We start from the raw sequence: 22,500 nt of genomic DNA on the forward strand, positions 1-22,500 counted from the left end.
CAAGCTGAACCAAAAAATGAAAATGTATCAAAAGCTATTCTTACCTCTGTACCGGTTGTAGAGCTGTTCTAACTTCTTTTTGTCAACTGAATTTTTCATGGATTCTTTGTGATACAGATCTGGATTCTGGAAATAATTGTCTGTTGCCATTTCTAGCTTCCAATCATTCTGCGTCAAACAGTAGGTAGCAGTCTTTTCATCAGCCTGGGTAAATGCCATAAAATGCCGGACTTTGTCCTTTTGAGCCGATTTAAGTTTGTGCTTTAGAATATGAAAACAAACAGAAAAGTGAATTAAGTTAATCCAAACTTTTTTTCGTGGATTATCAACCATGCATCTTTAAAGAATTCATGTTTGGTTTTCCTTTCCAAAAGGAACAATGCATTATTGGTACCTTTTTGAATGATTGCAGACTCTTCCTCCATTTCCTCTGATGTCCAACCTACCTCCTTTTCAGGAAGCACAAACTTTGCAGTGAAACACACTCAGTAAAAGTAATGTCTTTCAGCTTTTCCTGGTTAGGGGTCGCCACAGCGGAACTCCAGTCTGCTAATGATTGGCAGTGGATTTTTATGGTGTCGAGTTGCCAACCCGATGCCCAACCTTCAAGGAAGGCACACCCACTCATGCTTGCACCTACCTGCATGTCTTTAACATCACTTGACCATGGGGAGAACATGCAGACTCCACACAGAATGAGCTTCAGCCGAGAATCGAATGGGAGAACCTCTTGTTGTGAGGCGACAACGATAACCACTGCATCACCGCGGCCCTAGTAAAACATACTCAGTATTTATCACAAAACCATTACATTTACATTATTGCCTCATATGTTTGTCTCAACTACATTACCTACACATCTCAACATATAGGGCAACAACTTAGCCTATATTAATAACAAAGGCGAAAAGATAATGTCCTGTCCACAGAATGCTGCAAATTAAAATGCAAAGATAACAGACACAAGTGAAAAGCAACAAGACAACTCAAAACATCAGTGGTTGGAATTTTTTGGGCAAATGTACTACTACAAATTTTACAACAAACCAAAATTATACTATTAGCATCAGTGATTCTGCATGAATCAAACGAAGAGGCCACTTATGGGTGATGCAGGTGCTAGGGAAGAATTCTTGGCAAACAGTGCAGTCTATTTTGGCTATGGCATTAAAACTTCTGTATCTGTAAACTAATTTCATATTAGACAGTAAGAGAAAATAAGTATTACCCTACATTTAACCATGTGCAAAGTGAACAAGATTTAAATTTGTTGAGCTGACTTTTCTTTTGTTTATGTCTCTGATCATTTTTCCTGTTAGAGATTACTGTTGATGTTTTTATTTGAATGCCAGCAATGATTCACTGTGTGGGTGTTCGCGACCAAGAGTAAAGGAAGGGGATACTTGCAAATTTGTTTTAGAGGTTTCATGGGAATGAAGGTTCAATAGGAATGCTTCATTCTGTTGGAGTTTCAGCAAGTTTAAAGCTATCAAAATGTAGAAGTCAAACAGAGCGAAGGGGAAAAAATGCCATGTCTATGTATAGTTCAAGGTATGAATTAAATGGTTCTCTCTCAAGTAAATGAAGTGCTATCACTAAAATTGTAAGCACAAGATGCAACTCGTTTTCTCTGCAGTGGTTCTGCATCTTTTTCTGCCATCTTTAACTTAAAAGAAATGATTACAGAGGAGAAATCCATGAGTGCAGATTATTTATCTTAGCACATGCAAGTTATCCAAGCAAACATTACACTTGATCACATGCTAGCCAATCACCCACCCACATACAGACATATCTTTAACCTTTGCATTTTTATCCAATGTCTGCTAATGGTCAGTTTCTCAACTGGAATTCATAGGATAGAATAATGATTGTAAGAAAATTTGCAGAAAACTAAAGAGTGTGTTGCTTTGTTCTATGTTGAACAAAGATTCTGGGTGTCAAGAAACACAGTTTGGTCAAACTATTGTTTGCGTTGAAGATGGAACAGTTTACATAATCAGCTTGACAAAGAAAATAATGCATTATCAATATTTCTCAGCTAAACATAGTAGTATCAAATATACAAATAAATATAAAAGGGGAAAAGATTATAAATGGGGCAGTGTGATTCTGAGTTGCTTGTTATTCAGGAAGAATAAAGAACAAGGAATGAGAAGTACTGCATATGGAACACAGGCAAAATTGGAAGCTCAAGGAAAGTGAAATGCTATGGCTGCTACCGAGTGGGCAGCGAAAACATGACTGGAATCTTATTCAGACATCCAGGACTGACACAATAGGCTAACCGCTAATAATGGCGGTGCTACAAAAAATGACAAATTTAAAAGTGGTAGTAGTGGAACTTTCACATGCCAGCACTAGACCGACATGTTTTAGTTGTGTAAAGTTGTACAAACTTGCTCTACTAAATGCATGCCAGAAAAGGCATCTGATTAAGGCCAGTCCATCTCATAACCAGATAAAGCTCTGCTGTTTGAGCAGCAATAGCTCAAATAAAAATGTGATTTCCCTACAGTCATATGGTTCTTCTATCCAGACAACTGTATCAGTAGCAGTTCAGGCAAAAGCCAAGTACCTCAACACTGTAATGGGTGAGATATTAAGCGGTAAGAAGTGGGAAGTGGAATTGAAAAGAAGCATAACGTGAAGGAAAAGACTCTTAAAACTAAAACGATGGAGGGAGAGAGAGAAACAAAGTTAAGCTGGGAAGATTTCAAGTAATAAACAAGCAAAAGGCCAAATTTTTCCTCACTGCAGCATGAGAGAGTAAAATGTAAACAAATATCAACGCTTAGTGCTTAGGGGATGCATTTTTTGTTGTTGTTTTAATAGGTTCACAGGGAGTCACTAGGCTTGCAGGGTGGAAGAGAAGTCTAGCCCAAATTCTCAGCTGTCCCCAAACACTGTCTAGTTAAGTAACTTGCTTAAGCTTACACTGTAGGCAAAGGAAGCTTTAGAAAACAAATCATGTACCGCAGCAGCAACAGGTCACATCTCTAAACCTGTGCATCAACTACCAGATCTGGTTGCACCCATCCAGCCTCAACCCCTTTTTCCCATTTTTTGCACATGGGGATGGAGTGTCACTCCATCAGTAACAATCATCTTAAGGCAAGGTTTACACTGCCAGGTGGCTAGCTCCGCCGTGGTAGTTCATCCTTACCACACGCATGTACACACGTGCACGTACACACCTACAGGCAATTTAGAGTGTCTAATCCACCTACATCTTTGGAATGTGGGAGGAAACCACAGCACCCAAAGGAAACCCACGCAACCGCAAGGAGGAATTGCAAACTACGAACAGAAGGCACCCCAGCCGAGAATCGAACCGGAGAACCTCTTGCTGTGAGGCGACATTACCCATCTTAAATTTGTTTAGATTTTGATACAATATCAGCATACTTAATCTAAAAAGGTACTGTAATGCAGAGAAATCACAGATAATACTCCTCTTCCTGCTGTGACACTAGTTTAATGCAATTAATGCAATTTGCACTTTTAAACTATATTAGACAAATATATGGATCTACAGTTGAATTCCAAAATTCTCTCCCACCAGACTCCATAAAATGTGATTCTTCCATTTTTTTTTTATTGTATTAATTGGAAAATTAAAATAGAGGTAAAAACAGAAATGCAGTAGTCCAAACCTTAAAGTGTGACTCATGTCAACTCACTCAATTGTTAACACGGCTTCACTTCTGACTCTTGATCAACCAAACCGTTCTCGAAGATCTGAAAATCAATCACTTATCCAAGTTAAGAGACCTAAACTCCCTGTAGGCCAATACCTTTACTCTTTCACTGTAGCTAAATTCAGGAATGCCCTTCCACCTTCTCTACGGACTATAAATAATCATTCAAAAAAAATCACTCTACCAACATCTCTCCTCTCATTGGCTATGTCCTTGCACCATCCCCAATTCCTCAGTCACCTGATTACTAACCGGACTCATCTCTCAGATACCCACACTCTTCTTCACTCTCCCTATTGTGCACTCACCCTTACTCATAGCACAGTGTGCCTCACCCTGCCTCACATGGTGTGTAAACATTGTGTAAGTGCAGACTATCATTATCTGTTTGATCTATTGAATACCTGCCAAGCACTTGAGTCTTCCACAAAATGTTGCTATACATTGCCTATGTTACTGTGTCACTTCTGACTCCTATATTATTCTATTGTATATTGGTAAATACTGTTATTACTCTTGTATATTGTTAAACGCTGTTATTAACTCTCTAAATAATCTCTTAATTATGTATGTGTATATATATATATATATATATATATATATATATATATATATATATATATATATATATATATTTTTTTTTTGGGAGCGTTTCTCCCTGGGCCTCCACTGAAAATGGGCTCATTTCAGCCCAGTGGACTTTCCTAGTTAACAAAAACATATAAATAAATAAATAAATAAATAAATAATCTACCAAAATGAACTCTTGGTACTTAACAGTCTTGTTATCTGCTCAAATCTCAGCACTCTTCACAAATTACATGTGCATTGTAGACAGAAGTGTTCATTAAGGGCAGTAAAGGTACCAGTTCCCAATTACATAACCACAAAGCAACACTAAATAGAAAACAATAAATGCAGCTACAATAACACCCTGTGCTCAACACACTCACATTATGTCCACATGGGTATTACGTGAACATTCACCACTGAGCCATGTTGTGTCATATTATTACTGTGGAACAGATTTGGGACTCTAACCCCGATAGTAAATGCAGGCATACAAAATACACATAAGTATCTTGATGTGTAAAATGCATATCACCATACAAGCAATGTTGTTGTTGTCTTTCAGCTTTTCCCGGTTAGGGGTCGTCACAGAGGAACTCCGGTCCGCTAATGATTGGCAGTAGATTTTTACGAACGCTGAGGTGCCAGCTCGACATTCAACCTTCAACTAAGGCACGCCCATTTACGCATGTCTTTCGAACGCCCAACCAACTGTGGGGAGGACATGCAGACTCCACACAGAAGGCACTCCCCACACTCCAGACGAGAATCGAATGGGAGAACTTCTTCATGTGAGGCAACAACGCTACCGCTGCACCACCGCAAAAGTCACCATGCAACCAATAATAAGACAAAAGTGTCCATCACATTTCAGACTGCCCACATGTAAAATAAATGCATTCTGCTAACACTTGACCCATCCAAACACATGCAAGTTATATCACAAATACTGAACATCAGTAACCATCACATGCCTGAAAACCTGTACAGACATCCCAGTGTGTGTACTACACAAAAATATATATATAACACACACATACACAAGAAGATAGGCAGTCATAGACACTGATCATCATCAAAAGTTTGGTTTTAACAAATACAAAAATGTATCAAAAACACAAACTATAAAATGTAAACAAACTGCTTTAAAAACTTTTAAAAGAAAATTAAAACTTTTTTTTTTTTTAGATATTCTGAACTGTACACTGATTGACACTACTGCCTTCCTTGCTGCAGCTGCAAGCAGGGATGGTTGGACAACTTTAACGCACCAAAAGGTTTTCTCAACTTCATCTCTCACCTTTCACAGGCTTCACCAAATCCAGAATTTCAACTTATTTTACATGTTTCACATTAAAATCCACAAATAAGAATTAGCATTAAATCATCCCATTCTTAAAGGTGTACATCTGATCAGTTGCCATACGAAGGTACTTTGGAGACTTCCATAGGAAACCAGTAAAAAAGTTCAGCTGCAGTTGCGCAGCAAGCGAAGGAACAAGAAAATGTGGCAACTCTTTACTCGGTCAATGTTGTGAAGTGATAGGTCAGTGAGTTCCCCATATGAAAGAGCAACAGACAACACAGGACGAAAATGAAGAGAATGTGGCACAGAAAGATGCTCTGGAACTTTCTATAGAATGCCCACATGAAATGGAGAACTGGAGGTTGGGAGAGTGGCCTAGTGGTTAAGGTGTTTGCCTTACAAAGACAAGGTGCAGGGTTTGAGCCTCACAGGGGATAATTGGCTAAGCTTACAATGGCTTGCAAGAGCAGTTAGCCTAGTATGAACCTATGAACCTATAAGAATGTGCCCTCAGTTTAGAGGAAAATTATCTATGAAAAGAGTTGCTTGATTTATTTGAGCTGAACAGACATATTAAGATTAATGAAACAATATAAACTACAGAAAGTCAATAAAAACCAAAAAGTTACAAGTTAAACGCAGTAATTAGGATTGTTCATAGAGATTCATGTGATATAACAGAAGTAAACAGGATATATTGCTGAGCAGCTAAATTAATAACAGATAAAGTCTTACACAAAAACACAGAGGAGTAAGGGAAAGGAAGGGGAGAAAAATCAAATGTCATCAAGGAAGTATTAAAGAGAAAACTATAAATTAAGACAAGAAGAGTCACTGTTAAAAGTATTCAAGAGGGAACAGAACAAAAATACTGAAAAATATCTATGTGATAAAGCAATGCACAGTATCAGAACAGATCAGGATCTATCATGCACTAAATAATAAACTAAAAATATCAGCACAGGCAGAAAAACTTAGAAGATATGCAGACAAATATAAAGGAAAAAGTACAAAATTAGCAATTTAGTTTTGACTCAAAAAAGTTTTATAGAGAAATGAGACACAAGCAAAACTGAATTGAACCACCACCAGAAAAAGAATAAATAGATACATTTTGAAGAAATATCTGTGAAGATTCTGTGGGACATAAAGATGAAGGATGAAGTAACACAGCCACAGAGATTGAAACAAAGTTAGGAAAAGCTCCCAAGTGGAAAACCCCAGGCCCAGATGCAGTATATAACTGCAGGCTAAAAGAATTAACATCTTTACATGAAGCTTTAGCCATAAGTTTGTTTGTGTCTTTCGGCTTTTCCCGGTTAGGGGTCGCCACAGCGGAACTCCGGTCCGCTAATGATTGGCAGTAGAGTTTTACGTACTGGCTTGCCGGGCCTAATGCACAACCTTCAACGAAGGAATGCCCATTCACGCATGTCGCCACACAGAAGACGCTCTGAGAATCGAACGGGCAACATCTAACTGTGAGGCGACAACGCTACCGCAGCACCAAGTAAGAAATATTTATATGCGCACCCCAAACAGACACCAACCTGGTTAACAAAAGGAAAAGCAATATGCCAACTTAAGAATGAATCCGCTAGCTTCATAAAAACTATAGGCCAATAGCTTGCTTTCTGACAACATATAAAATATGCACTGGAATTGATGCTGACAGACTTCATAGTCATTTAGAAGAAAACTCAATCATGGCAATAAAACAAAAGGGTAACAAAAAAAGTCATATGCAACAAAGGATCATTTGCTGTTAAAGTCACAATGGAAAACTTTAAAAAGGGGAAGCATCTAAGTATGGCATGGAAATATCACAGAAAACCATTTGATAGTATCCCACATTCATGGATTAAAAAAAAAAAAAAGAAAGAAAAAAAAGTATAATGTACACCCTAGGCTGATTGATTATATTATAGCGACCATGAAACAGTGGCAAACCACTTTGCAGTTAAACATATGTAGTGAATAAATCCAGTGACAGACTAAGGACAAGTGACTATTGTTAAAATAAAAATAAAATCAAAGATAAGTGCACTTTGCAGTTAAGCCATGGTAAAGAAAAATTATTATTCTAGGGATAAAAATTCAAAGGGGGATTTTCCTTGCTGCTCTTTTGTCTTACCTTTAACCCATTAAGCTGTTTACTTAACAGATCATGGCTACAATTTAACTCCCAAAAAATAAAGTGTAAAGACTGCTTATTTTTTTGTAGATGATTTAAAACTGTACAGTTCATCAGATGAGGAACTAAAAGCACAACTGCAAGTGGTCAAAACTTTTTCAGATGATATAAGAATGTCATTCGGTCTTGATAAATGTGCAAAATCAAACTTTAAAGCAGGAAAGCTGCAGCACCAAGAAAACATCAGTCTGGGAGAGGAATGTTGTATAAAAGAACTTGAGCAAGAAGGAGCATATAAATATTTGGGAACTGATGAAGGAGCAACAGTAAAACATGAACAAATGCGAATAAAACTTAGTAAAGAATATTTTAAAGACTAAAATTAATACTGAAAACATTGCTGATATCTACGAACTAAGTCCAAGCTATAAACCAATTTGCTTTTCCTGTTCTAATTTACAGTTTTGGAGTGACTGACTGGCCCCAAAAGGTGCTGGATCGGTTGGACAGGAAAACAATAAGATTACTTCATGCTCCTCAAATGATTTATAAAAATCAGTGTATACCAAGACTATACATTCCCCATTCCGAATGAGGTATAGGCCTTCGAAATTGATTAAATGATACTGCAATCGTGGGATTGCATACTATCTGCTGACCTCACAAGACCCAAATGTAGTGCAACTTTTAAAACATGGAGAATGAGTCTAAGATGACTTCCTTGATTAGTTTAGCAGAAGCATATCTGAGTCCATCAGGAATGGAAATGAAACCAGAAGTAGATAAAAATCAGGCAGCAATTGAATGTGCCAAAAAACAAAAGAAAGAGAGAGAAAAGAAAGAAAGCATAGAAGGTGAAGGATCAGATGAGAAGGCAACAAATGTGGAAAATGCATAAATATAGTTGCAAGTATAGAAAACTATGGGAATAACCTCATGTTCATCAGATCGAACACAGAAATAGTTAAGGAAAAGTAAATGTAAACCAAAAGATGAAAGGTTAATACTGGAGGCCCAAGATAGTGGAGTATGTACACGTTGGTTTACAAATCCCATTGAACACGTGGGAGAAAGACAAATGTAGGTTTCTTAAGACAGAATGGGAAAAACTGTTGCATTTCTTGTTGCTAGATGTGATAAACTAATGGCAGAAGGACTGCATACTGAATCGATTTAAACATCATGTGATTGAAATAATTATTTAAATTAACTTTGTTTGGAAACTTGTTTTTTTATTTTGAAGAAGTTGCTACATTTTGGCAACGAAAAGCGCTTCAAATAAACTTATTTAGTCTACATGGTTACTACTTCTTGTGGGCTTTTTGCGCTCTGTGTTTTTGCTGGTTACCTTTAGAGTTTTTACAGTGTTTCTTATATTTCTTAGTTTGTCAGAAGGACTGCATAGTGAAAGACATAATAATGTGGCAAGACTGCTGCCTTGGGGATTGTGCAAACACTAGAATATTGAAGCAACTGAAAAGCAATGGAAATATGAGCCACAAAACATTGTAGGAAATAATTAAGTTCATATCACATGGGGTCACCCATTACCAAAAGCACAAAAAAATAGATGCAAGAAAACCAGATATAGTAGCCCATGAAAAGACTACAAAAGTAGCATTGATCATTGAAATTGCTAAACCTACTGACTACAGTGTTTTACATACGAAAGACACAAAGTCATAAAATATCAGGATTTGCAGGCAGAAACTAGGGCAATGGGGAAGAAGGATATCCACACAGTTCCAATAGTAGTAGGAGCAACAGGTATTAAAAAAAAAAAAAAAAAAAAAAAGATTTACAATCGTAATTGCATACGTTACCGGTACATGCAACTTCCTATGAATTGAAGAACAAGTTATTACTGACATGTGCAAACATCAAAGATTGAAACTATACCAATTTCATGAACTTTAATCCTACTTGACTTGGGGATGGGATCCATTCCCTTCATTGTATTAGAAAGCCAAAAAACTTGGAAAAACTAAAACAGGTTAAAGATGTACATATCATACTTAAACTGTATGAGCAAAAGTTATACTAGCACCACTATGCAAGCATACATTTTTGGACTTTCCAGTCCACTTTAGCATTAACTGGAAACGAGTTAAGAGCATCAAATTTCAAAATATACTTCCCTCAATTTCTTTTAAGAATTTTTCTTCCTTCCCTCAATTTTTCTTCCTTCCCTCCATCTCTTTTAAGGATTTTTCTTCCTTTCCTCCACTTTTCATTTTAATCAGATTAATCAGCATAATCCTCATACTTTCAGTACTTTTACAGTGGTACTGCATGTTCTGCCCGCAGGTCGAGTGGTGTTCCGAAAGACATGTGTGAATGGGCGTGCCTTTGTTGAAGGTTGGGCATAGAGCTGGCAACTCGGCACCGTGAAAATGTACTGCCAATCATTAGCGGACCGGAGTTCCCCCGTGGCGACCCCTAACTGGGAAAAGCCAAAAGACAACAACAACTTCATAAAATTATCTAGTAATTCAGTACTTTTATCTGATTTCTCTCCTATGTACCCGAATCATACTTTAACTTGTTTTTTTAGTCTACTCTAGATACCACTTGGCTACTTGACAGAGACATTTAAGTGCATAAACTGTTCCCTTAACATTAGGGTTAGATGTACATGAAATTAATATGTACTTTACCATTAATTTCGACCTCAGTTCCTTTAAACATTAATTTACATATGCTACATGCCACAGTTCAAGAAAAACTACTAACTTTCCTTCTTCCTTTCTTCTACTACTGAACTTGAAACCCTGCAACCTTATTTTAATGTTTCCGTAACTTCTAAAAGTTAAAAGTGGCTTATAAAAAGGAAATGTGAAACATATAAAAATAGCTAAGAGTTTGGATTTAATAAAGTCCCTAGAAGGCAAGAAAGAAACGCACCAAAACAAAGATCAATTCCTGTGGTATTTTGTTTTGTGTGTGTGTGTGTGTGTGTGTGTGTGTGTGTGTGTGTGTGTGTGTGTGTGTCTGTGTCTGTGTGTACGCATGTGCGTGTACTGTACAATTACTGGCAGTTCAAAAAAGGGAGGAGCAGTGGTAATTTTAGACAAAAATTATGGTGCATGTATGTATGACTGTTTAAATGACAACACAACATTTGATGCTATTAACAGAATGGCTGTATCAAGAATAAGTAGGATTGTCACCCCTCCGTTTTTTTTTTTCAGACTATCCGGAAATCAAACTGATTCTTCGGTAGTCCAGAAAACACTATACAAACTCCAGTATTCCATTTCAAAAAGGAAACGGACCATCAGAGTTTGCAAATCGGCTGATTTACTATGCTTTTTTACAGAAAAGCATAGCAAATCAGCTGAAAGCAGGCCAGCAGGAATGGAAAAAGTGCATTCCCCACCGGGTGATGTTATTGTGATGTCACAAAATGGACAGAATGTGGGCGGAAGAGGGGGTGAGATGGGCGGGGTTACTGGTGATGCAAGAGTGTGGCTTTACTCCAGTTTTAGCCATGACGAAAGGTGGCAACCCTAAGAATAAGCAATATTAATATGGTGATATACGAGATGCAATTAAATAATGATACTGATACGGACGTTTAATTTTTTCACTATTCCCAGTCCAAGGATACCAGTAATATATGGCTTGACAAAAATTCATAAAGATTTGATGCATTCCCCAATGAGACCTATAGTATCGGGGGCAGGCTGGTTAACAGCACCTATTTCACACTATTTACAGTTTATGTTGAATAAGTATTTAAATAGGATTAAAAGCTATACTAAAGATATGGAGGACTTTGACAGTTATATGCATGGTATACTGATAGTAAATTTCTTTTTGTTACATTATACATAAAGTATTTACAGTAATTCCAACCATTGAAGGAGTTGCGGCAATACATCAAATCTTAAATGAGAATAGAGATTTATTAAATAGGGAAATAGAACTATATGTGAGTTACTACAGCTAGTGCTAGAAAATAACTTTCTATTTCACGACTGTATTTATCATCAGAACAGGGGTGTTGCTATGGGGACATCAGCAGTGAACACATATGCAAACATTGTAATGTCCAAATGGGAAGATGAATATATTTACAATGGGTTATACAAAAACAAAGTGTTACTTTATAAATGATTTGTTGACTATGTGTTCCTACTTTGGAATAGTGACACCATGGAACTATTAGTATTTGTTGCATATTTAAATCAGACTACTAGCTACTTAAAATTTATTATGGAAAGTTCTGAAGAAACTATTAAATACGTAGATGTTAAATTAGAGTAGTTGAGTAGTCAGATTAATACAATGGTATACAAGAAAGCAATGCAAGCTAATAGATATATACACAGAAATTTATGTACATGTAGATACATTCTTCAGCACAAGGCACAAAGCATCCAGTAGACAATTTAGAATTCTATTGCTGGACACTTAAAAATATGCCAGCTAGCTCTCCAACAGGCCTCTAAAAAGGTACATCTGGTTTGGAGATAGACTTTTGTCCTTATCCTTTTTTTCACTGATACTGGACAACCACAAACTGTAAGTACATTCATACCAACACAATGCAATATCAGTCAGTTCCTTGTGCAGCTACACGATAATGGTACTTGATCACAGATAGAAAGTGATTGATACTGCAGTTGTACACCAGATCAGTACTGCATGGTTGCACAACTATCGCTATGACACAAGCTACTTTAAGTCTCACCTGCTTTAGTAAGGCTTCTTTGTGAAGTCTCAACACCATTAGCATGACATATTTATCAATGTGGTTCACAAGGTCACACACACACACACACACACACACACACACACACACACACACACACGTCGCACACAATTTCAAATGCAAGAGATGAGAGAATTGCACGGTCATCTGCATGACAGCATAGTTTACTACTGCCTTCTAAAGTCTGAGGCCAATTACTTGTTGCCTCTGAATCACACAAACAGTGTCAGAAGAATTTGCTGTGCACTAGTTCTATGAAATGTAGAGAATACTTCTGAATCTTGCTCCCTATTGTGCTGAAAAAACACGATAATCATACACGTTTTGAATTTCAAGATTTTTGTACTTTATAAAGTATGGCTACTTAAAATGAAGACAAATGCATTCTTAGAATCTGGTAATGCTGGAGCAATGTATTAAAAAAGAAAAATGTGGTACTTCAGGGGATATCCGTGAAAAGTACTACCCCATAAAGGGGTTTAATAATGATGCATGTCATAGCTGAATATGAGGTAATCATGGGGGTTACCCATCAACATTTTCTAAGAGCAACTCCTATTGCAAGTCTACAAGTTTTGTTTTACACTGGGCCTTTTGGAAACTCTTCAGGGGAGGGGACTCTTGAAGAAGAGAAACAGACCTCTTTGTTTTTAAACAGGAGACGCCCATTTGGGAGGCTCCAGACCATATTCTCTTTGCCCTGAAGCACAGTCACAAGTTGGTATGCTGAAGGCTCAACAGCAGGTACTTCTTATACTTAACATACCTTAATGGAGATATACAGCATTAACAGGAAAGACAGCAACTGCTGCAAGGATATCGTCTGGGTTAATGTCAAAGAATGCGGCACAGATGCACAGTGACACAGAGGAGAATACTCTGGAACCTGTAGGCCAGCACTGATACAGCCAGGTCAGGGCAGTCACTTGGAAACTAACAGCTGGCATCATTGACAAGAAGACTATCAGCTCTGTGAGCACGAGTATCCATAAAATTGATACTGAAGAAAGCCTCGATGTTGACAGTACCACTGTTAAGAATACCATCAGCTCTGCTAGCAAGCAAACCAATAAAACTGACAATAAAGAAAGCCCGGACCACTGCCAAGGCACAGGACAACTGCCAAGACACAGGACACCGAGACAGATGTCACAGTAAATGGTATTAATATCAGCCCTGACACTGGAATCAACACAGTCAGGGTATGGTCAAAATCTTTAAAACAAGTGCTAGCTAACAAAAAAGTATTGTACTTGTGAATTCTGACAACTTGGGGTAGGGAGAGAAGGTTCAACTGCCCTTTACAAACATCCGTCAGCTTGCCATAATAAAAGATGGAGAACAAGAAAAGAAGTAATTCTGGGTTTAAATGACCTCAATTTATAGGGGTTAAGGAAACACACCCTTTCCAAAGAAACCACCACTATAGAAGTCAGTGTTACAGTTTCTGAAAACTGTCCAAAACTTATACACATATATATATATATATATATATATATATATATATATATATATATATATATATATATATCTATAGTTTTTTTTTTCTTAAAACCAAACAGACCTGATTTACAGGACAGAAAGGTTTCCTTTCTTAGAAAGGGAGGGGAATGCCAAATGAGTTTGGACTGTTTAGTTCTTTATTATCTATGTTCTCTAGAGGATTTACCAGTCTTTTCAGCCCATAAAGACTACTCACTCTAAGATTTAGGTTGTTCTTTGTGATTTCTGACAGTTTTAAAGAAATCCCATCAAGGGACACTTGTGAATTTATTACAAAGCACAGGTTGTGAGTTGTAGTTCCCGTGGTACAGGGCATGATCACCTTATTCCTCATTTGCCTACTGTGTAACCTTGAGCAAGTCATTTAACCAAACACTGCTTGCATATCACCCCTGAAAAAGGAGTGTACATTGTGCCTACCTGGTTAACAAATAGGATTATTACTATTATTATGGTTATTTTTTATTTGGTGCCATTTTCTGTTCTCCCTTTCTTTGTGTGTGTGTGTGTGTGTGTGTGTGTGTGTGTGTGTGTGTGTGTGTGTGTGTATGTGTATATATATATATATATATATATATATATATATATATATATATATATATATATCACACATACACATATACATATATACACACATGGATCTATGTTGATCCATCGAAAGTACGTTTCACTGAAAAGTACAGGATCAAACTCACTTTCGCGAAAGTGCCTTTTATCGAAAATGCACTTTTTTTTTGCAAAAACACAAAAAAAAAAAAAAAGCAATACTCACGTTTATGCAGGGGGCAAGCCCCCCTGCACCCCCCACGGTAATATTCTCACTTTGAGATCGCACTACAGTGGGGAAAAAGAAATATACCCTTACCTAAGTGTACCACAATCTAAGCAACAGTTTGCTTAGTTATACAATCAACAGTACAGTTGATGTACAACTAAATCTACATGCGAACTGTTTGCTTAGTCACCTTTAGTGAAAGTGCATTTTCGACAAAATGCACTTTCACTAAAGTGAGTTCGATCATGTACTTTTCGATGAAACATACTTTCGATCATAAGACCAGGACCCATACACACTCACACGAGGCTCTCTTTGCACTGGAAGATGGCGATGTCTGTGCGGTCACAGAAACTTGGTTCTGGGCTGCGGAGAGCATCACTGCCTTACCAGGCTATACCTCATTCTACACATTCTGACCCCAAAATGAGCTAGGGAACACTAAGGGTGGTGGAGCCTCTATCTTCATTAAGGGCAGGCACACCTCCAGAATGGTTTGTCAGCATGATGCACTGGAACTACTCCAGGTGCAACTGACAGTTGGCAAGACACCCATCAGAGTAATAGCTAGCCACAGACCCCCCTTCCTGACTCAGAACACCCACTCCTCTTACCTGGATCTACGAGACTCCATCAAGGTACCCCTTAACACCCCGATCCTTGGTGACTTCAACTACCCCACCATAGACTAGGTGAACTATTCTTGCACTAATGCACTCTCTCAAGGATTCCTTGACTTCATCAATTCTAAGACACTAAACCAGCTAGTCTCTCACACACACACCAAAATTAGTTTAAAAAAATCCTGCTACTAAAATTAATGTACTAATGAAAAGATTCATATTCCTATACAGAACTCAAATGCCAAACACTTCAATATACAAATGAACGAAAATTGTCAAATCTGCATTGCTCAGTGCAAATATGAATTTTGAAAACTCAGAAAAATCTGCTAAAACAATTACTTTTGCACCCATTACTTAAATACATAAAATTCCATGATAAAAGCCAGTCATTGAATCCCCAAATGACAGTCATCCTGCAGGAAGGTTGGTCTTAAACACATCCTGGTGCCAATACAACAGACTGAAACTAAATGCCAAAAAATGCATTCTTGCATCCTTTGGGAAGTCATCTACCACAGGGAACTAATACGCTGACAATACACCCCTAAGAGTTGAGCCACTTGTTCAGGACTTTGGAACTTGTGTGGACAGTGACATACCTTTTGACCATCATGCGTCTCGTGTAAGAAAATCTTACATCACACAGCTTATAAGCAAAGGGATTGCGCCCAAATCTAGGGATGTTATTGGCATAATGAGTACTGAGTAAAGGGGGAGCAATCACTGAATATAATGTCCCCCTTTGGCATGCACCTGTCCAGACGCATGCCACAAATGGAACACTCAGAGATACCTTACTACAAGGAAAAAAGGCCTAAACATGTCCTACATGAACCAAATCAAACCCTGTCACTATACTTCGTATCCTACAGACGGCTAAGAAGTGACCTGTGTGTCTAGCATACAAGGCATCCTCATTCAGTAAATCCATCAATAATTGGTCTGTCAGCAAGTCAAATGGCTTCAGATATTCTTGGGCTAGAGATCTAAACATGTTGTGTCATCAGCAGAATGGTATGGAGGGACAGATCTCAGACGATACCGCTGCTGTGGAACAAACTCCCTAGCCACATAAAACAAAAGTTCATCCTTGGCATTTTCAAGCACAACTTAGATCTATGGATGGGAAACAGAACATTTACCCTAGGACTGCTTCTGTACTACTAATGGCCAAAAGCAGCTGCTAAATGCTTTATCCTATGCATGGGTCCCCTTAAATTATCTGTGGCATGATCCCAGTTATTCTGATTAGTGGTAATATATAATTAAAATGACTGTGGAATGGGTAAGGCCAATCTATATTATTTCAAGCACAAAAAAGGAAACTGACCTGGCTTACAAGGGCAGCTAGCCTAGTACTTGCCTATTAACTTATAAAATGGTAAAGAAAGGGTAAAAACCATCTAAACTTAAAAGTGCTCTCACTCCATGATCCACAAAATGCCATTACAAACTGGAAAAAATAAAAATGTACCAGAAGTTCGGCACGCTGTAAGAAAGAAAACTGGGCAACTATCACTGAAAGTCAGCTGACAGTTAAATCAAATGACTCTTGGGGGGAGGGGGGCTCAAAAGGTACAATATTAGATTGTCACGACTGCAAGAACAGAAAAAAAAATCTTTGCTTTGATTTCAAGGTCTAATTCAATGACATATTCCCAAATAATTCTAATGAGCTAATTTAGAAAAAAAATGCAGTTCCAACTAAAATTAAGTAGATAATAAGCATACATTTTCCTCAGCCAGCCATTAACGCAACCATGGCTTTCCAAACTACAGTATGTTACTATAGAATGTAAGCAATGGCATTTATAGGTACATAGGTAAATATTGGGCTAGCTGCCTTTGCAGGCCATTTTAAGCCTAGCAGATTTTCCTTTCAAAAGGTGAAAATCAAACACTGTACCTTGTGACTGAGGTAAATACCTTAACCATTACGCCAACCCCTCTTAAATAAGTACTGCCAGTTCACATGTATTTCCCCCAACTTTATGTCAATATAGTCAAGGAGACCTCAAATCTACCTCTTTGGATGGTTTTCACCCCTCCAAGGTGGTCGTTTTTTTATTAAGTTTTGTTAGTGGGGATAGAACACTGATCCACAACAACAAATTTCAATCTCAGCCTGGGGAAAAAAACATTACAGCTATAACTAGAGTACAAAAACATTCAATAAAAAAAATTGCAGCAATAAGAAAAGCATGAGAAACTGATAAATAAAAATGTATGATAAAGTGTAACAAAATAAAAGCACAAAGAAAAATGAGAGGACTGAGTCAGTAATAAAAGAGAAGGGAAAGAAAAAATGTAGAAAAGTAATGAAAAGAAAAGGGAAGTGAAAGAGGCAAATAAAGGACAAAGTAAAACAAGAAATGAGATGAGAAAGTAAAGCAGATAAGGGGGGAAAATAAGAGAGCGAGAGTGAGCAGGAGTTGGGACTACATTAACAGCAGCAAAGTTATATACTACGCAACTGATTTTACAACATTTTGCATCTACTGAAGAACTTAATGAGAGAGAGAGAGACAGAGACAGAGACAGAGACAGAGAGAGACTCAGTCCTGTTTTACAGACAGTTTTGACAGAGAGAGAGAGAGAGAGAGAGAGAGAGAGAGAGAGAGACAGACAGACACAGAGAGAGAGAGAAAAACCAAGATTTGTGGGATTTATTACCAAAGAAACTTGTTCATAATTTAAAAAAAAAAAACGAAAACTTAACACTTAAAAGTATAACGAATGACAAAAGAAAAACTTAAGGGCAGACAAAGAAGGGGCCCTGGTGGCTGCGTCTGTACATCACCACAAAACAGCAACTAAAAAGAACTTATCGGATAAATGATGCAGAGCTGTCAGATATTTCCAAAGCATATAATGTACTGGATACAAAATTTACATACACACACAGACACACACAGACACACCTACTTCTATGATTGATGAACTACATAATTTTTGCACTGTTAAACATCTAAGGATTCAAGTTTTCTTTGGGATCCCAAAGGTAGACATGAATGAGATACAGCCTACAATCAGGACAATCCTGCTAACAACGTTGGACCTGTTGGCATGGAATATTAAACAATTTATTAAAAGAATAGTTAGATTTTATTAAAAAAAAAAATCTGAGACTGAGGTAGAAGGAATGTCGCTGGCTAAAACGGATATAAAAGCTGCGTATTCAGCAATTCCGCAACAGGTCTGTCAAGCTGTTAAAATCATTGGAAAGGGAAATGCAAGTGTCAGCTAATCAAATTAATTTAGTTATTAACACGTTAGTGTTGATTTTGAACATTTTTTTTGTGTTTAATATAAAAGTACTACAGGTAAGTTTCAGGGGTAGCAATGGCATCTGTAATGACTCCAGGCTATGTTAACACAGTCATGGCACACAGAATGAATATATATTTTTAATCAGTACATTTTAAAGGAAAATACAGTGCTTTACTATAGCTTTACTGATTCCTTATTTTTGGTACGGAGAAGCACTGCGGAAACATTTAGTGTATGCACAAACTACATGATCTAACTGGAAGATCCAATACTTAGATGTAGACGTGTTTAGGCATAGAGGAGGACAGTTATTAAATAAAAGAGTGTAGAGAAACCGGTAACTGGAAACAGCCATTTGCATTATGGTAGTGGTCACTCACATTTTAAAGGGCCAGTTAACTACAGCCTTTAGATTAACAAGCAGAAAAGATGAGTTAAGGAAAGAAGTATGCATGATAATTACATGTCTCATGGGGAAGGGCATTCTTTTCAAATATTAACTAACAGTAAAAAGAAAGTACAATAGAGAGGAGTTATAGAAGCCTATTATAACAAAGCATGAACTTGAACTGGGAAAAACAAATGAAAAGTACATCTGAGTAAGTAAAGTTAAGTAAAAGTAGAGGTCTGAATTATCACTGTTGCAGTAGCATTAATTACATTGAAAATCCACAAAAAAAACACACATAGCAGGCACCTGAAGAAAGTCTGACACTGAAATGCAACCACTTTAATAAACGTTGAATGCTTTCTTTTCAAACCCGAGCAGAACTTAATCAGAAATACAAAAACAGCTAAAAGGGTTGCTTTAAATAATAATCGACAAATCACATGATGTAAAACCACCACTGAGGTACATACATTAATGAAAAAAAAAATTATAAATTGGTTACTCTTAAGATGACAGTAAAAGGGATGATCATCATAAATTGTAGTGATTCGCTACTATGATGCATCATAATATTTTAACTTCAGTAAGGGGTGAATAGAACATGCATCATTCAAACCGGGTGTATTTATGGCATCCAAAGTTATTTGCCATTTTACTTCACATTTTTCAATATGCTCATTCAAAATATAACTAATTAATTAATTACTTATTCTACTACTAGGAAACTAAACTTATTGGACTGAAACTCTTTGATATGTTTGAATAAAAGCATTAGTAATCCCGCATTTTCTAATGTGCAATAAATGCTCATATATGAACTCGGAGTTTCCTGGAAGTCTTCCCTCTATAGAAAGCGGAACATGAATCATAGATAGCTGTGTACACTACTTGTTTTGAGTTACAGTAAAATGTATCATTAATGAAGAAAGTCTCCCTTTACACAAAAATAATTTTCTTGAATGATATACGGTAACACTGAGTACAGCACCCACATTTTCTTATACCAAACTTATTTTTTAAATTAGCCAACTGTTTTGTTTTACTCCAATATAGCTTTGAAAACTTTATCCTTTTTAAAAATAATGAGGGGATGTTGACCTAAAGATTTTAATAATGCCCTTTCTGATCTAAGCAAATTCCATTTTTTGATAAGAACATCTCGTATTTTCGTATTATCCAATGAAAAAAACTCATAATACAAGATATGTTGCTATCCGGTTTTTCGTGGATTGTGCACCCTGACATTTGTTATCCAATCCACCATTACTCAAAATAGGGGTATAAACAAACGAGTCTATATTATGTTGCCGTAACGGCAAATTAGTTAATGCCGTTTCAGTGACACAAACAGTGAAATACCACTAACGCGAATGGCCAGGTCACCGATTTTTTTCCCTAGGGAAAAACATCGGTAGACCAACCAGACATGACACACCATCTAAATTATTACAAAGTGGGGGGCTTCGCCCCCACCCACATCACCCCTAACTAAATATACCAACTCGGAGATCGCACTACAGTGGGGTAAAGGGCAATTTCACAGCAACTGACAAGCTATTCTTTTCCTTATGGGGGGGGGGCGGAGATCGGTGACCTGGCCTTTCACGTTAGTGGTATTTCAAGGTTTATGTGTCGCTGAAACTGCATTTGCTGTTTTGCCATTTCGGCAACATATTATAGACCCTACACAAAGACCATTCGCTCTCTTGATAATAACTTCATTCTTTATTTCTTGGATGAAATCCTGAAGGCAAACCCTCTTATAAAACATATTTGCTACATTTTGACATTCCTTATTAAATCTCAGAGTCTGTGGTCATCCTAGCCGCACGTACCAGCTGTTCCTTTACAACTGACTTTTTCTAAAACTTAGGATCCCAACTATCATAATGAAAATATGCACTTCAGAAAAATGGTTTCCTGTGAACACAAGAACTAAAGCACTTTTCGGCACTATCCTTGAACAATTGGTACTATCCTTGAACAATTCTACATCTAAATAAACTATTTTTTCTATGTCATTATTAGATGTAAATTTAAAAGAAAATCTACTGTACTGTTGATGTACTCCAAAAACATTGACAATTTATCTTGTGTGTCAGTCCATAACATAGATATCATCCAGAAAACACATGTATAAATTCCATAACTTGGCAATTAAATTAAATTTCCCAATGTGCCATAACTACATTAGAGAAAACTGGGGCCTATGCCAGTTACTTGTTTAAAAAACTGTCCTTCAAAAAACAAAAAATTATTTTCCCTATTTTGAGTAATGGTGGATTGGATAACAAATGGCAGAGTGCTACAATCCACAAGAAACTGAATTGCAACACATTTTGAATTATGACTTTCTTGGAGAGCAAGGCAATAAGTGATGTTCTTATCAAAAATTGGAATTTGTTCAGATCAGAAAGGACCTTATTAAAATCATTAGGTCAACATCTCCACATTTTTTAAATAAAGATAAAGCTTTCAAAACTATACTGAAGTAAAAAAAATGGTTAATTTAAAAAAAAAGTTAGGTATGAGAAAATGTGGGTGTTGTTCTCAATTCAATGTCCATATATCATTCAAGAAAATATTTTTCTGCAAAAGGAAAGAACTTCTTCATTAATGGTACATTTTCCAGTAACTCAAAACAAGTAGTGTATATAGCTGTGTATGATTCATGTTCCACATATAGGGAAGACTTCTTGGAAAGTCAGACAGCAGATATTTGACCATTTTTTAGATATTAGAAGATACAGGATTACCAATGCTTTATTCAAACATATCAGAGAGTTTCAGTCCCATAAATTTGGTTTCCTAGAAGAACACGAGATTAATGACATTCTGGGTTTTATTTTAAATAAGCATCTTAAAATGTGAGTTAAAATGGCAAATAATTTTGGATGCCATGAATGCACCGGGTTCGAATGACACACTTTCTATTCACCTGTTACTAAAGTTAAAATATTATGATGCATCATAGCAGCGAATCACTAACATTTATGATATTCAGCCCTTTTACGGTCATTTTAAGAGTAAGCAATTTAGAATAATCATTGTTTTAATCACTGTATGTACCTCAGTGGTGGTTTTAAATCATGTGATTTATGTCAATTATTAATTTAAAGCAAGCTGTTTTTTGTATTTTGTAGTTCTGCTGAAGTTCCACTTGTGTTGGGTTCTAAACTGCTCAACTTTTACTAAAGTGGTTGTATTTCAGTGTCAGATTTTTTCCCTCAGCTAGCCTGCTACAGTTTTTTTTTGTGGATTCTCAGTTTGTTTGTATTGGTTGGATTTGGGGCTTGAGCCCTAGTCACTTAACAGCCGGCTATTCTTGGCAGGATATAGCCCACATAGTTAACGTTACTGCAGCGGTGATCAAGAGTTATAGGGCAAGGGTAAATTCCAGGTGGATGCAACTTTGGATTATCCTCTTTGTGGGCCTGGAGATTAAAACGGCCAGAGCTCCATAGGACCACAGGGTTTCATGTTAAACTAGGAGTGAGTAGCAACAGT

General features: G+C 37.0%; 1 protein-coding gene across 1 annotated transcript in view; it reads right to left on the reverse strand.

Annotated features, from left to right (window-relative positions):
- The window catches only part of DCUN1D2 (defective in cullin neddylation 1 domain containing 2), a 596,128-nt gene that overhangs the window by 462,916 nt on the left and 110,712 nt on the right, over positions 1-22,500 (reverse strand). The window contains 1 exon segment of the mRNA XM_044071217.1: positions 45-261. Coding sequence (XP_043927152.1) covers positions 45-261 — 217 coding nt within the window.

The sequence above is a fragment of the Protopterus annectens genome, chromosome 5.part0 (genome assembly GCF_019279795.1).
Source record: "Protopterus annectens isolate FY-2018-M chromosome 5.part0, PAN1.0, whole genome shotgun sequence".
Lineage (NCBI taxonomy): Eukaryota > Metazoa > Chordata > Ceratodontiformes > Protopteridae > Protopterus > Protopterus annectens.